Here is a 14,135-nt window from a genome sequence, read left to right as displayed (position 1 = left end):
ATGGTGTAGTATTTATATACGTACATATTTATATACGTATATCCTGTATGCTTCAAATCATCTCTGTGTTACTTATAATAAATACCTAATACAACGTAAGTGCTATACTGTACTGTTTAGGGAATAATGACAAGGAAAAAAATCTGTACCATGTTCAGTACCAAGTGCAACCATGGTAGGCCTAACTACACAGTACACGTAAGACAGATGTAACTTTTTTCCTGAGTATTTTCTATCCTCGATTGATTGAACCCAGGATAGAGAACCAACTGTACTAGAGTTGCAAATAATTGGACCAGGGCTAAGAAGACCCAGGTTCTGCCACTTGGGAACCATGCAATCTGGGGAAGTCACTTCTCAGTTAAAAATACAGTCACAACAGGTATGCTTGTGTTGACTGCTGTGAGAATCAGATGAGACAATAATAGACTCAAAAGTGTTTTGTAAACTCTTGGGAGATTATTATTTCATGATTAGAGGAAGAGAAAACAGCATTTAGTGACAAAGTTGTAAAGGTAGATGTCAGGGAAGGTGGTCGATGAGAAGGAAGAACGCAGCAGTTGCTTCTGGGAAGACTCAGCAGTCAGTGGTGACGGTGGCTGAGAGCTCCTGGATGCGCCAGGCGCTACAGGCCTTGCACAAGATGTGCCCATCCAGCGGATAACAGCCCTGACACTCACCCTCAGAGGAGAGCAGCAGCCCACACTCCTATTAGGAAAAAAGCAACAGCTTTCCATCAGGCCCAAACCCCTGGTTTCTACCATACCCAATATCCCCAGACCCCAATAACCCCAATAACCCCTTGCCCAGACCCCCTGACCTCGCACTTGTAACAGCCGATGTGAAAACTGCGATCCAGAGCAACAATTCGCACGGTCTCCTCCTGACCTGGCTCAGGCATGATGGCCCCACCACACACTGAGCATCGTGGAGCGAACTTCCTGGTGTAGAAGGGAACCAAGGAGGGTGTCAAGCCCCAGGTGTGGAGGGGACTGACGGTAGAGCCCAGAGAAGATGAGATGCGGAAGGGAACAGAAGAGCCCAGAGGTATGGTCTTGGATTTGGGGGAAGAGTGATGTTAACGAGAACAAGGCATGGCAAGGGTGAGAAACAGGAGAGGCTGGTACTGGGACAGGAAGAAGAAATGAGGAAGACAGGAAAGGCCAGACATCCTGAGCCAAAGGTGGGGGACCCAGCCTGACCTGTGGAAGTCCTCAATGCAGTGGATCTGGCTGGTGGCATCCACCGTGAAAGGGATGCCATCGAGGCCACGATGGCACACCACACAAGTGAAGCAGCCAGGGTGATAGGCCTTCCCCATAGCCCGCAGGATCCGGTCCAGGATAGGCTGAGAACATGTGGAGCACTTCTCCAAGGTGGCCTGTTGGGAAGGAGGTCAGAAAGGTCGGGGGCTGGGGAGGCCCACAGCAGCCCTACAGGCATCCTGCCACCCCACCCATCTGTTTATGGAGCCCCCTGCATATGATTTAGTGAAAGGTGGCCTTGTGCAGATCTGAGTGCAAATTCCAGCACTGCAGCTTCCTGAACAAGTTATTTGACTTCTCTGAGCTTCAATTTCCTTCAGTAGTAATATCTGCCTCACAGCATGTTGTGGGAATTTAACACTCTTTTAACTCCAAACTAAAAGCCTCACATTTGTAAGGGGCTGTTGTCCTTCCCCCAGCAGCCGGTGTTTAGCTACCTAATTCCTCCCTTCTTGTTTTAGTCCCCCAACTTTGAGCGCTCTTCCTCTTTGGGATTTGGACATCTTTCCCACCTTAGATGGAAGCCCCTTGCCTCCTCTGCTGATTCCAGCCTCCAGCCCCACCCACTCACCACATAGCAGCTCTCACAATATGCCCTCCTCTCCACGGCATAGAAATGTTGGCCCCGAAGCTGGGCCTGGCACGTAGAACACACAAAGCAGCTAACATGAAAGATGCGGTCCAGGGCCACAACCCCGGCCCCATCCCCAACCACATCTTCTCCGCAGCCACCACACCGGCCTGGGGACAGGGAGGGACAGGGTCAACCTGCATAGGCCAGGAAGCCAGGTCTGCTATCCCTCTGTCTCTCCAGCCCCCCACCCTTTCCACCCACCCTCAGACTTAGCTCACCAAAGTACTCCCCACTGGGCGGGTGGCTCATGTCGTGCACCAGCTTCTTGGTCAGCCTCTCGAGCTCCTCCTCGGGAGGCTGGCTCAGGGAGACCTGGGAGATGAGAATCAGAGGTTCAGCCCTACCTCTAGCTCTCGATGCTGTCAAAACACCTGAGGGTGACCAGGCAATTCCACCCAAAAAAGCTCTCGCTGAAGAACATGTCATCCCAGGGCCCAGGGACATGTCTCGAGCTAGTGTGCCACTCCAGCCCCCTACCTCCTACTTTTCCTGACCTGCCCCACATCCCCAGAGGGGTCCAGAGCTCTGGCACCCCAGACATCTGACAACCAGGCCTTAAATATCACTCCCATCCCACCCAATCAGTGTCCAATTGTCTGTGAGGACCCCAAATCTCAGTGCCTGGGGCTTACCTGGGGCCCATACCTGCCTCCTCTTCCTCCTCCTGCAGGGATGGAGACCCCAGCAGCCTCCTCTTTACCCCCGGGCCCTGGCTCTCGGTGGCTCCTATAGCCAGCCCCCCAGACTTCACTTCGGCCTGGGAGAGGAAAGTGGGGGCCCAGAAGGGGCCCAGAGGCCTGAGAGGCCCCCCGCCTGGGGGGGCCACAGCCTCTCACTGGTTGTGCCACCTTCACTTGCACAGGGAAGGCAGGGCCAGCGGGAGTGCTGGCTGTAGCATAGGAGGCTGGAGTGGGGCCCCCATAGGGGGACACTGGGAGCAGTGGGGGAGGAACACCACCTCCATTTGACTTCAGGGAGCCCAAGCCAGGGCGGTAGGCAGGGGGCTGAGGGGGCTCGTAAGCCTGGGGAGAAATGCAGAGGAAAAGGAGTGAGGTGGCCCATTACAGGACACACACCTGTGAACACCCCAGCCCCACCCCATGTGTGTGGCCACCAGGTAAGGGCTGGTTTCTGACAAAGGCCCACCCTGGAGAAGCTGACAACCCAGAAGTTCTGGTGGCCCAGCTCCTTCCATGCTGGTGTGTGGCATCACTTACACAGAGGGGGAGGTGAAGTGGGAGTAGGCTGAGTGGACAGAGAAGGGACAGGGCTAAGAAAAGGGGGGCAGGGGCAGGACAGGGGGGTCACCTGCCGGTCAGGCCTCCGAGGAGCATGACCACGACCCCCATCCAGCTCAGCCAGCATGCTAGTCAGAGAATCTATCTCAGCATCCAGACTTCCTGGGCGCTGGCCCCCCCTGTCTGGGGGGGGGCCCTAGGGATAGAGCAAAAGCAGGGAGAATGCAAATCACATGGCCTCCTCTCCCGCCCTGAATGCCCCCCAACCCCCCAATCCCAGTTCTCACCTGCGAACGCTGGGGTGTTCCATGGCAACCCACCCAGGCTGGCCCCAGATCCTCGGGCCCCCCAGGGACCTGGTAACACTGCTCAGATGGGAGGGGGCAAAAATTGACCCTGGGGTGGGGCTGAAGTGCTGGGGTGAGGGAAGAGAGTGAAGGTGGGGATGGGGAAGGAGACAAGGGTGACACTTGTGGAGGACCCTCTCAGGTCCTTTTCTCCCCTTCCCCCCAGATCCTGGGGTCTGAGAATGTGGCAGGAGGCAGGGAGGGCCGAGAAAGGGCAGGGGCAGCTGATTTCCAGCCTGGCTTCGGGGAAGGGGCGGCAGGGGAAAGCTCGGCGGGAGGCAGGGGCCCGCTGGCGGGTGGCTTCCTCCATCGCACAGGGGTTGCCTTACCTGCTCCGTGAGCTGGCGGCGGCCCCAGGGCGCCTCGGGGGAGAGCTCGCCCCAGAGAGGCTCTGGCGGGCTCTGGCTGCTTCGGGGGGAGCCAGGTGGGCCCCGACATGGCCTAGAATGGGCGTCTCCAGACAGCGCGTTCAGGGTCCCACGGAGCCCGAAGCCTCTGGACTTGACCCTTTCTTCGGTCGCTCACCTCGTTTGGGACTCCAGGAAAGAAACTTTTTCTGGCTTTTTTTCCCCTTCCTCCCTAATTTGGGGGACGGCCACGCCCCCGTGACGTCACCGCATTCCTGGGGGAGGGTCACGTGGCCCCCTAGGCCCTAAACCGCGTTCTTCCCCGGAGTCGGCCCCCTCCTGCCCAACAAGGAGGGCTTTCCACGGGAGCCCGTCTGAGGGGCCGTGGGCAGCTTCCATTTCCACGAGTCCCCCCAGGTCCGCTCCCCAAGTCCTGCACGTGGCCACCTCGCCTCTGGGACATTCCAGTGCTCCTCTTTCCCAGGTTCCCCTTATACAGATGTCTCCCTTTTCCAGTCCCACCTATCCCATCAGTAGTGTTCAGCCAGCAGTAGTGTTTTGGTCGTTTATTGACATTCAGCAGTTAGAAAAATAAAACAACAAAAACGTCACAACCTCACTGGTCAGTGAGTCTGTTGGGCAAAGGGAGACTGAGGTAGCCTAGACTCACAAGCGGAGACCCAGCCCCCATGAAGGCACCAATTAAGGGAGGGAGGGGGCAGGGCTGACTCCCTCTCCTTTGTGGCAGGGATAGCTTCCCAGCATTAGTGCACCAGGACCCCTCTCCCAAAGACAGAGAGATGCCCCAGCCCAGGATCCCCTAATACCTCTACCTGGCTCTGTGTCCCACATGCAGGGCAGGCCCAAGGTGGCCCTTCCCCTCCTCATCCACTAATCAAAGTGGGCCACCAGACCTGGACACTCCACTTCAGGAATGGAGCATCAGAGATCAGTGCAAGTGACAGGGGTGACACCATGAATGAGCAGTGTGGGACCCAGATCTCGGCTCAGAATCTCCAGAAGTGCCAGGTAGCGAGGGTAGCGCGCAGGATCAGCAGGTGGCCGAGGCAGGTATAGGAAGGTGAGGGCAGTGGTGGGCCCCTCCCTGCCATCCCCACTCTCAGGCCCCCCAGGCACTCCTCCTCTGCCTCGCCCCTGCTGGGCCCGAACCAGGGCGTTGGCGCTGCATGCCAGGGCCTCTGCCTCAGCGTCTCCTCGCCTGCCGTTCACAAAGTCCCCTTCCTCCTCCTCCTCAGGCTCTCCGGAACCAGCCCCATCGCCCCACACCACCTCCTGCACCTCAGCCCGGATCCTCAACTGGCTCAGCAGGGCTCGGAGTCGCCCCTCGGCCGCCCCTGGGGCCTCTCGAGGCCCCAGGCACAAGAAGATCCGTAGCCTGGCACTGTGCCAAGCAGGCACCATGCCCAAGATGGTTGCCATCTGCAGCAGGAAGAGACCGCAGACGTCCACATAGCCAGGCCCACCCCGGGGCCGCAGAAGGTTGAGGGGCCACACATCCACGTGATGGGGCTGAGAGGTGCCCCCAGACGCCCGGCTTAGCCGCTCAGGGGGCAGGGCCCCACAGGCTCTCGCCAGAACCACGTTCTTGTTCATCTTGAGGGCGTCCGCTACCGTGGCCACGTAGTCCTGGGGACTGAGAGCCCGGGGACTCCCAGGAGCCCGGGGTGGAGGGAACAGGGTGCTCAGGGCTGGGGACCCACCCTCCTGGGTGCCATCAGCAGGCTCAGAGAAAGCCGGGTCTGTCAGGAAGTGGTCCTGAGGTGCAGCATCATCGTAGAAACCCAGGACCAACGTGTTCGGCTTCATGCCACCTGGGGACAGAGAAGGGGAGGTGGGAAGGAACCGACAGGAATCAGACTCACCAGCTGAGTTTTCACCATGCGATACACATCCACTCGTACACACTGATGGCAACATTGGATATGACATTCATTCCACTGTGCTTGGGCTCTTAGGACAACATTATGCATGTTTGCATGATGACTTTTAGTTTTCCCACATTTGCATGCATTTATTTGACTTATCTCCATGACTAATCTTCCCTGTTTAAATAGGCAAAGCAAGTTCACCTTAAGATTCTTTTAACTAATGAGCACTTTTGGTGGCAGTAGGATGCCTTCAATCCAAGCTTCTAGCAGCACATCTTTTTCATGATGGGAGTCTGACTCCACTGGGTAGACCAGACCCCCTAATTAGTCAAGCTCATGGCCTCAATATCCAGGGAAACAGCACCCAGACCTTGCTGGGGGAGGATGAGAACTCAGGGCCGGGGCTGTGCAATCTCTTTCCCTAATGACGGCATGTCCAAAGCACGACGCCCAGAGATCAGACAGCTAACATCTATCTGCACACTAACCAGGGGCCACGTCCTATTGAAAGCACTTCATGTTTTAACTCATCTGATCCTTGAAGCAACACCATGAGGTAGGGACTATTTACTCACTCCCTTTTACAGATAAGGAAACTGAGGCCCAGAGCAGTGAAGTCACCTGCCCAAAGGCTCATGGATGGTAAATACTGGGGCGGCAGGTGAACACAATGTACCCAGCACTCCAGCCCATTCTCTGAGCCTCTGAGTTTGTATGTGTACCAATCACAACGCCCCAAGTCCCTGCCAACAGTTCCTGGTTTTTAAGTTTTTGAACAACCAATATGGAATTGGATAATTTCTCCACCCCCTCAAGAGGGGAGACTATGGAGGAAGACTCTGAGACCTCTCCTTAGACCCTTTCTCTTGAAACAAATGGGTTACCAGGAGAATTTACTATTTAAAGGAAATCTCTTTCCTTTTATTTGAATCATTTTCCACAGAATAAATTGCATGAAAGTAGTGGTCTCTTGGCATAGGTTTCCCCACAAAATGTGGGGCTGTGGAGAGACCAGGCCCTCAGCTGCTCCAGGGTCTATCTCATAATGCTTGACAACATCCAAAAACACCTTGGAACTCTAGCTGTTCTTGCAAATTAAACTAATCACACCCCCTCCTGAGCATTTTCCAGGGTTCTCATTTACACCAAATAGGGCAATGTCCAACACTTGATCTTTACCCTGATTCTAAGTGGAGAAGGAAGCATACACTCAGAGAGAGGGCAGACACCTGTACCGGGATTAAGAAAGAAGGAGGTGGCTGAGCAAAGATTTGGAGGAAGCTGGGGTGCAAGACCGGAGGCCTCAGCACTAAGACAGTCACAAAGCTGGGCATCTTCCATTCCACCCAAAAGCATCAGCCTCATACACCCTCTGCATCTCTGCGGTCTCTGGGGGCCATGTTACACCACTCCCTACTTCTCAGCCCCTTTCAAGGCCCAGCTGAAAGATCATCTCATCACAATACTTTTGCTGGCTATATCAGTGCATAGTGGTCTTCCTTTCTCGGAACTTGAGTGGTTAGAAACCATCTGTCACAGATTTGATGGGGCGGCCCCTGGCCTCAAATAATTCTCCCATTATCCCCAGAAATACAACATACTCTTTGGAATCTGTGCCCCAATTTTTGGATCAGAAAAAAATAAGTGTCACCCCATCTCTAGTCCTTAAACATCTCTTCCGAGACCTGACCACACACTGTTATCTTTGAGTGCTATGTCTTATCTGCACTAAACTGAGGGTTTGGAGTTTGTAATCTGCGGTCTAGTCTCTTGGGTGGTGGTGGGGTCACGGGTATAGCAGAGACTGACAAGAGCCACAAAGGAGGCAGAGGGGACCCAGAGAGGAGCAGCTTACCAAGACCCGAGATCCGCAGCAGATGCTGAGCCCCCTGACGCACAGAGGGTGAGAGGGTGAGGTCCACGAAGGCTTTCACTTGGGCCCGGTCCACGAGGCTCAGCCATGCCCCATACTGTGGCTGCACAGGGTCTGAGGGCAGGCAATCTGCAGAGAAGGAAAGCAGCAAATATGGGCCAAACTCATGGACTTTGTCCTAGAGTCCAAATCCCCAATGGGCAGAAGAAAAAGGTCTGGGAGGACTGTGTGCTGGTTGTTTAAGGTTCATCTGGGAAGAAGCATGAATCCTCTGGGACATAAAGAACACCAAGAGCTTCTGAGACCGACAGGGAAAGGAGGAATGGAGGGCAACTCACCAAGGTCTCCCAGGGTGACATGACCCAGCACATAGAGGCCCCCCTTCTTGAGCTGGTTGGCCAACCTCAGCAGGGGCAGGGCACCCCGGGGGTTCCCCACCAGCAGCAGCAGCTGGGGCCGCCAGAACTTCACGTGCTCCTTCCGGACGTCCAGCCGGAGCAGGTATTTACGCACCTGGGGACAGGGTAAGGTGGTGGGGAGGAAGGGCTTAAGTGGGCAGTCCCCACTCAACACATCTCAGACAGGAACCCTAACTCTAGCCAAGAGAAAAAGAGGCCTCCTTGTAGGGTAGGTTTTCCCAGACTGCCTCCTCCCCTTCCCACCCTCCTCCAAGCTCCCCTGACCTGGTGGAAAAGCAAGGCCTGGCTGACATAGCCCCAGCTGCTGGGGCCGCCTCGAGCAGTGAGCAGGGCAGAAAGCAGGCCCATGAGCAGCAAGGAGCCGCCAGCAGCCCCGGGGCTGATGAGAAACATCATGAGCAGGCAGGAGGCCACCCCCAGCAAGCAGGTGTGCCAGGAGAACAGACTGAAGGTGGGGCTGTAGGTAGACAGAAGGAAGGACACTCAGGACCGGCTGAACACTAGGCCACCCCACTCCAATCCCAGCCTCCCCACCTTGGTCTGAGTTCCTCCCATTCCTCCCTCTTTTTCTGGGGACATGGGCATCTTATTCTCTCACCGGAAGTTGGGGGCTGAGGCCCACTCCAGGCTCAGGCAGGACAGGTCCACCGCAGCATAGGCCACCAAATAGAAGACGGTGACCACTGCAGCCAGTGTGTTCAGCTTCCCAGCCAGAAGCACCAGCTGGACAAGGACCAAGAGGCTGGACATTGAGCCAACCCCCCACCAAATGCCAATGCATCCTGCCTTTCATTCACATCTCTCACCCAGAGCCTAAGCGCTCCTGATCCTGCGAGCGTAATCAGGAGGGGCTTAGGGTGAGGGGAAGGGCAGCTTAAAGAGGAAGGCTTACCTGTACTAGGCCCCATGAATAGAGCACGGCCCCCCAAGGGTTACCCCCTCGGGACACAACCTTGGCTGGTGCCAAGATCACTCCTGTGCAAACAGAAATACAACAGACCCATCAGCCTGGGTCTGTTGGGTCTGAACGGAGACTGAGAGACACGGGAGGGCACGCTCAGAGCCCGGCACGGAGGCAGGGGACAGTGTACCAAAGAGGTCGTCCTGGGCCAGGGCGTGAAGGATGCGGGAAGCACCGATGAGGGAGCTCATGGAGGCTGAGAGCGCTGTGGCATAGATACCGATCAACACCAGTGGGGGCCATAGGCTGATGGCGCGAAAGAACCCATAGTCCTCTTGCAGCAGGGTCCTACAGGGAGGGAAAGAGGAGGACACGGAAAAAAATGTGCAGCCATCCAGGGGTCCTTGTGAGAACAGCACTCATAACACTGTGTGAGGTTAAGAGCTATGCATTTTCAACTAACCCCAACCCCCATCTCAAGGACCACAGTAATAGATCAAGTGTGCCGGGGGGTAGACTTGGCATTCATTGGTTATCATTGGACTGCTTTGGGTTTAATCATGTGATGGACATTCCCAACAGTATACACACAAGGAGCCAACTGTTTATGGAAATTGACTAGGAAGCCATTCCCTACCCCACCCCCAAAGCAAGTACTTACAACCGTACCAGGCACGTGGCAAATGCTGGCTGCAAGCTATCTATTACCACTTAGCCAGCCCTCCCACTGGCAGCAGCAGCTCCATTTCTCTCCCATGGAAGAAACAGTCCCCATTTTCCCTGCATCCCATGGGCATCTGCCCCCAAGCCTGTGCTGTCTTTGGTGATTCAACCCCTCCCCAGGCACCTGTCACAGGTGAAGCTGGAGAGGAAGAAAAGCAGGATGTAGATAAAGAAGGTGTAGGCAACAGCCACAATGGTCCCCAGAGGAATTGCCCGGCTGGGGTCCTTCAGCTCCCCTGGAGGGAGGTAAGCAGAGAGAGAAAGGTCAGCCCTCCACCATCCCCTACATCCATGAGCCCTCAGCACTCAGACTGAGGCACAGGGTGGCAGCCCAACACCCCCAAGAGGCAGCAGGCAGGGACTCTCACCAGACATGTTGGCCCCAGCCATGATGCCCGTGCAGCCATTAAAAAGGACGGCAAAGACGCTGGCAAAGGTCATCATGGTGCCTGTGGTGTAGTCCTTGGCATAGCCAGCTGAGGAGGGATCATTCCCAGGGAGGAGAGGGTGTCAACATCCCTACTAGTGATCCAGGCATCTTGGCCCTGCCACCCGCTCCTCACATTCCATAATCCCCCTGCCTCCCCCACCCTCACTACGACCCCATCCCTGACCCATCTCTAGCCCTAACTCAGCTCCTCGACACCTCTTTCTCCTGAATCCTCTGTTCCTCCCTCCCTCTCATTCATGTTTCCTAAGATGTCTTCCCTCTGGCTCCTACCTGAATTCCCCAGCCCACCTCAGGCCACCTCCAGCTCCCCCTGCTTCTGCCCTCCCCCAGGCCATACTCTGGTCTTGCTCCTCTCAACTCCTCTGTGATTCTTGTGTACTTGAATCACATAGTCCATCATGCTATTTAATTATTTCCTGACTGTACATCTTATCTCTCCAACCAAACAAGTTCCTCTAAGGCAGAGACTGTCTTGCGGTCACTCTTGTGCCTGCTGGGCCAAACACATAGCAGCCAATACACGCCAGACAGATCTTAATTAAACTGTTCTTCTCTGAGATCCACACCTCCTACCCCTATTCTCTCTGACATCAGTTCTCATGCAAGGGTTCCAAGGACCCAGCCCAGACACATGTCTGCTCCTCACCCCAAAAACCCCAACACCCCTGGGCCCAGCTCACCACCCAAGTTGGCCTTCAAGGTGCTGCTGTTGAAGCCGGTGAAGTGGCCAACCTGAGGTGGCAGGGATGAGCCATTGGGGCCAGGCCGAGGGGTCAAGGGGATGACCCTGGGCCCCACAGCCACAAAGCTGACCAGCACCGAGGCCAGGGAACCAGAGACAAGCAGGAATGTGAGGAAGGAGGCGCGGGCATAGAGGCCAGCCCCCAGTGTGCAGACCCCGCCCACCAGGCCCAGCAGCAGGGATCCGTAGAGCAGATTCCAGCCATAGCCCTGGGGTAGGACCCGGAGGCCACTGGACCCTGTGGCATCTGCAGAGGAAGAAACAGAGTTAGAAGACCAAACCCTAATGTGGGACCCCAACCACGACTCAAAGCAGGAGAGATGCCCTCTTTGGCCCACCTGTCCTCAGAAAGGCCATCTTTCCTACTCCCCCACTCAACTGTACTCCAGCATGCTAGCCCTGCCTGGTGGGTACTCCCAATCTTGCTGACGATTTTAGGGTTATTAGCCTGGCCTCCGCGACTAGATGGTAAGCTCCCTGTGGGCCAGGACAATCTCTTGGACATCTATCTACACATAGCTGGGCACACAGTAAAAGCTTGAGAAAAGCAAACTAATGGGCCACTTTGCCCCTGTCCTGGAGAGGGCCTCTCTCCCTTATGATCCCAGAATCCCAGACCCTGCCAACCCTGCCATAGCGGGCTGGAGAGCACGGACCAGCCCCGAAGACATCGAGCACAGCCTCCACCAGCCCCAGCAGGGAGACAGCACAGCCACAGACATTAGCCAGGTAGAACATGAGGCCAATGCTGCCTCCGACCTCAGGCCCCAGGGTCCGGCTGATCATGACTAAAAGTGGAAGCAGGGGGTGAGCGTTAAGGAAAAAGAAACTGAAATGGAGTGTGAGGAAGGGCCCTGGCACAAAGCACTCTGCAGCTGACCCTCCAGGTCTTGTCTCCCTGCACACACTCGGACTGTTCCCAGAGGCAATGTGTCCCAGCACAGCTACTCCCAAGCCGTGTGGCTTCGCACAAGTCCCTAATACTCTTGAGTTCCAGTTTTCTCCTCTGTAAAATGAATGCAACTTAACTGATGAGACTGTTAGGAAAACCAAAGTGACAGCTGGAAGACACCTGGTAGACTGGAAAGTGGAACTATCATGTAAGGCCACGCTGGTCACCTTCCCCATACCAGCCTGTGGCAGAGCATTCATTAGAACTTGCCTTCCTTTTGCCCTGCCCCCCAGGGGATGCAGGGAGGGACCCCTTCCTCTCCCTACAAGACTGAAGAGCCCAGACCCCAATCCATCAATGTTAGAGGATACAGTAGGCTCCACCACCCCGCACAGCTCCATTGGTGGCTATGGCACATACAGAGAGGACGGTGAGTGCCAGGATGAAGTAGGCAACCAGGAGCATGGCCAAAGCTTGCAGCAGCCCAGCATGGCCCACTACGAACCCTGGGACAGGAATGGCAAAATAGGTCATTGGGGGCTCACCCCCCCCACACTCCGCACCTCCACACCCCACCCCACTGGTCATCAGTAACCTCCACGCCAGAGCTGAAATCAAGCCACAGGGAGCCCCCGCCCGAAGCCCTTCATCCACCCACTTCTCCCAGGGCCCTTCCCCAACCTCATCCCAATCCCTCCATCCCCCACTGCACCCCCGAGTAAGCTCGCCCCCCCTAATCCACTCACCAATCCTCAGGAAGACAACTATACTGAACATGGACAGGACCGTGGGTACCACCACACCCAGGAAGGTGGAGAGCTTCCGGGCTGATGTGCCTCCAGGCCCCCCGGCCCCATTGGCAGGGAAGGCAACCCCTTCCTCCCCCAGGAGCCGGTAGGCCAGCAGAGGAGAGTTCTCGCTGGCCATGGCCAAGAGCAGGTAGAGGAAACCAGCAATGGGTTATGAGGCCTGCACAGGAGAGTGCGCTGAATGGAAAGCAGGTCCACTGAGGCCTCCACAAAACACCTCTAAGCAAACACCCAGAAGACTCACCCAAAGGGAGAGCTGCAAGGAAACACACACACAAAGAGTTAGTGGGGGGTCACTGGCCCTGGCCACTGCCCCAACAATGGCAGAATTTAGTTATCAAGGCCCCTCCCAGCTCCTGTGGGCCACCCCTTCCCCCATGTCCCTGAGACTAGGGATGGCAGTGGCTCTGGAAATGGGTAAAGATCCTTTCCCTTCTTAACTAATAGTAGAAGAGGAAGCAAATCCCCCAAAAGGGAAGTGAGTTATGGGCAGGAAACCTTCCTCACCCCAGCAGTCCTGAGCTGCCCCCACCTGACCTCCCCATGTAGTCACCTAAAGGGAACAAGAAACTTCCAAATCTTCCAACGCCCCACCCTCTGTCAACCCTCTCCCTCAAGCCATCTCAAATCAGCTTCTCCTCTTCTTAGTCTCATCAGATTTCTCCCACCCACTCGAGGCTCCCCCCAAACACTACCAACCCAAACACACCCTTCAGACTAACAAAACAAAAACACAAGGTGGGTCCTCCTCCCCTGCACCGGTTCCTGCCCACTTTCTCCCGGGGCGGGTAGGAGGGGGCCGCGATCTCCTTCTCCCAGGCCAGGCAAACCCCCACATCCCGGATGCGGCAGAGCTTTCACTTACCCCCCCGGAGGACGCAGCCGCTTGAGGGTGATTTCTGAGAGCCTGGAGGGTCCGCCACCGGCGGAGGGGGCACCGGCACCGGAAAAGACAGCTGCGGCTACCGGGATGCCAGGCCCGGAGCCTGCCCCCCCCAGCACACGCGCCCCATTGGTCCCCGGGCCCGGCCCCGCCCTGTGGGCGCGTCCGGGAAAGCCCCGCCCTTCTCTGGGCTCTAGCGGTTCGTGAGACTCGGGTTCCACGTGCACCCGGGATGTGGCCGGAGTTGCCCCTCAGGCGCTCATCTCCTGCCGGCTGTGGGCCACAGCACCCATTACTCTGGTGCAAACAAGCGCCCGCCGCCCCGGCGGGACACCACTCCGAGCTCGGAAGCCTCCGGAAGAGCCACTGTTGAAAGGGGCGTGTGGAGACCGATGCCGACAGTCTGCAGGTGGGCGGGACCGCGACACCTGGCGCAGGTGTGTCACCGGGAACGCGGGGGCCTCGTCTGTCCACGCCTTCAGGAATCCTACTCCTCCAGCCTCTCGAATCCAGGGAATATCCGCCGGGTCCTGGCCTCTCCTCACCACCCCCCCACGCCCTCCCCTCGCGCCCGGTCCAGCCCACCAGCTGCGCTTTTTGCTTTCGCCACCGGAGGGAGCCATTGGCTGCTGATCTCCGCGAGCCTTGGCGCAGGCTACTGTGCGTCCGCGCCTGTTTTCGTTCCTTCTCCGCTCCAGCAGAGATCGCAGGAGTTCTGAACT

At 56.6% G+C, this 14,135-nt stretch overlaps 2 protein-coding genes across 3 annotated transcripts; both read right to left on the bottom strand.

The window, feature by feature from the left end:
- Positions 1-437: 437 nt before the first annotated feature.
- Positions 438-4,247, bottom strand: TRIP6 (thyroid hormone receptor interactor 6). Its single transcript, XM_033110154.1, has 9 exons — positions 3,814-4,247; positions 3,425-3,552; positions 3,208-3,333; positions 2,532-2,921; positions 2,118-2,211; positions 1,837-2,006; positions 1,203-1,381; positions 821-941; positions 438-708 (listed from the first exon to the last, which is right to left on the bottom strand). Exons 1-9 carry the CDS (start codon positions 3,920-3,922, stop codon positions 577-579), a joined length of 1,449 nt encoding a protein of 482 aa, XP_032966045.1. The 5' UTR covers positions 3,923-4,247; the 3' UTR covers positions 438-576.
- A 135-nt stretch (positions 4,248-4,382) lies between these two features.
- On the bottom strand, positions 4,383-13,525 carry SLC12A9 (solute carrier family 12 member 9). Of its 2 annotated transcripts, XM_033110152.1 has the most exons (14): positions 13,396-13,525; positions 12,468-12,786; positions 12,093-12,227; positions 11,486-11,617; positions 10,768-11,076; positions 10,005-10,112; positions 9,761-9,872; positions 9,104-9,261; positions 8,905-8,987; positions 8,611-8,735; positions 8,277-8,469; positions 7,932-8,106; positions 7,576-7,722; positions 4,383-5,663 (listed from the first exon to the last, which is right to left on the bottom strand). In XM_033110152.1, the coding sequence occupies exons 2-14, from the start codon at positions 12,646-12,648 to the stop codon at positions 4,774-4,776; spliced, it is 2,748 nt and encodes a 915-aa protein (XP_032966043.1). In that variant the 5' UTR covers positions 12,649-12,786; positions 13,396-13,525; the 3' UTR covers positions 4,383-4,773. The 2 variants fall into 2 exon arrangements, with proteins under 2 accessions (XP_032966043.1, XP_032966044.1); XM_033110153.1 differs by lacking the exons at positions 8,277-8,469; positions 8,611-8,735.
- Between the last annotated feature and the right edge of the window lie 610 nt (positions 13,526-14,135).

Source organism: Rhinolophus ferrumequinum, chromosome 7, assembly GCF_004115265.2.
Source record: "Rhinolophus ferrumequinum isolate MPI-CBG mRhiFer1 chromosome 7, mRhiFer1_v1.p, whole genome shotgun sequence".
In the NCBI taxonomy this organism is placed as follows: domain Eukaryota; kingdom Metazoa; phylum Chordata; class Mammalia; order Chiroptera; family Rhinolophidae; genus Rhinolophus; species Rhinolophus ferrumequinum.
Note: the sequence above shows the minus strand (reverse complement) of the source record. Positions and strands in the feature narration are given on the sequence as shown.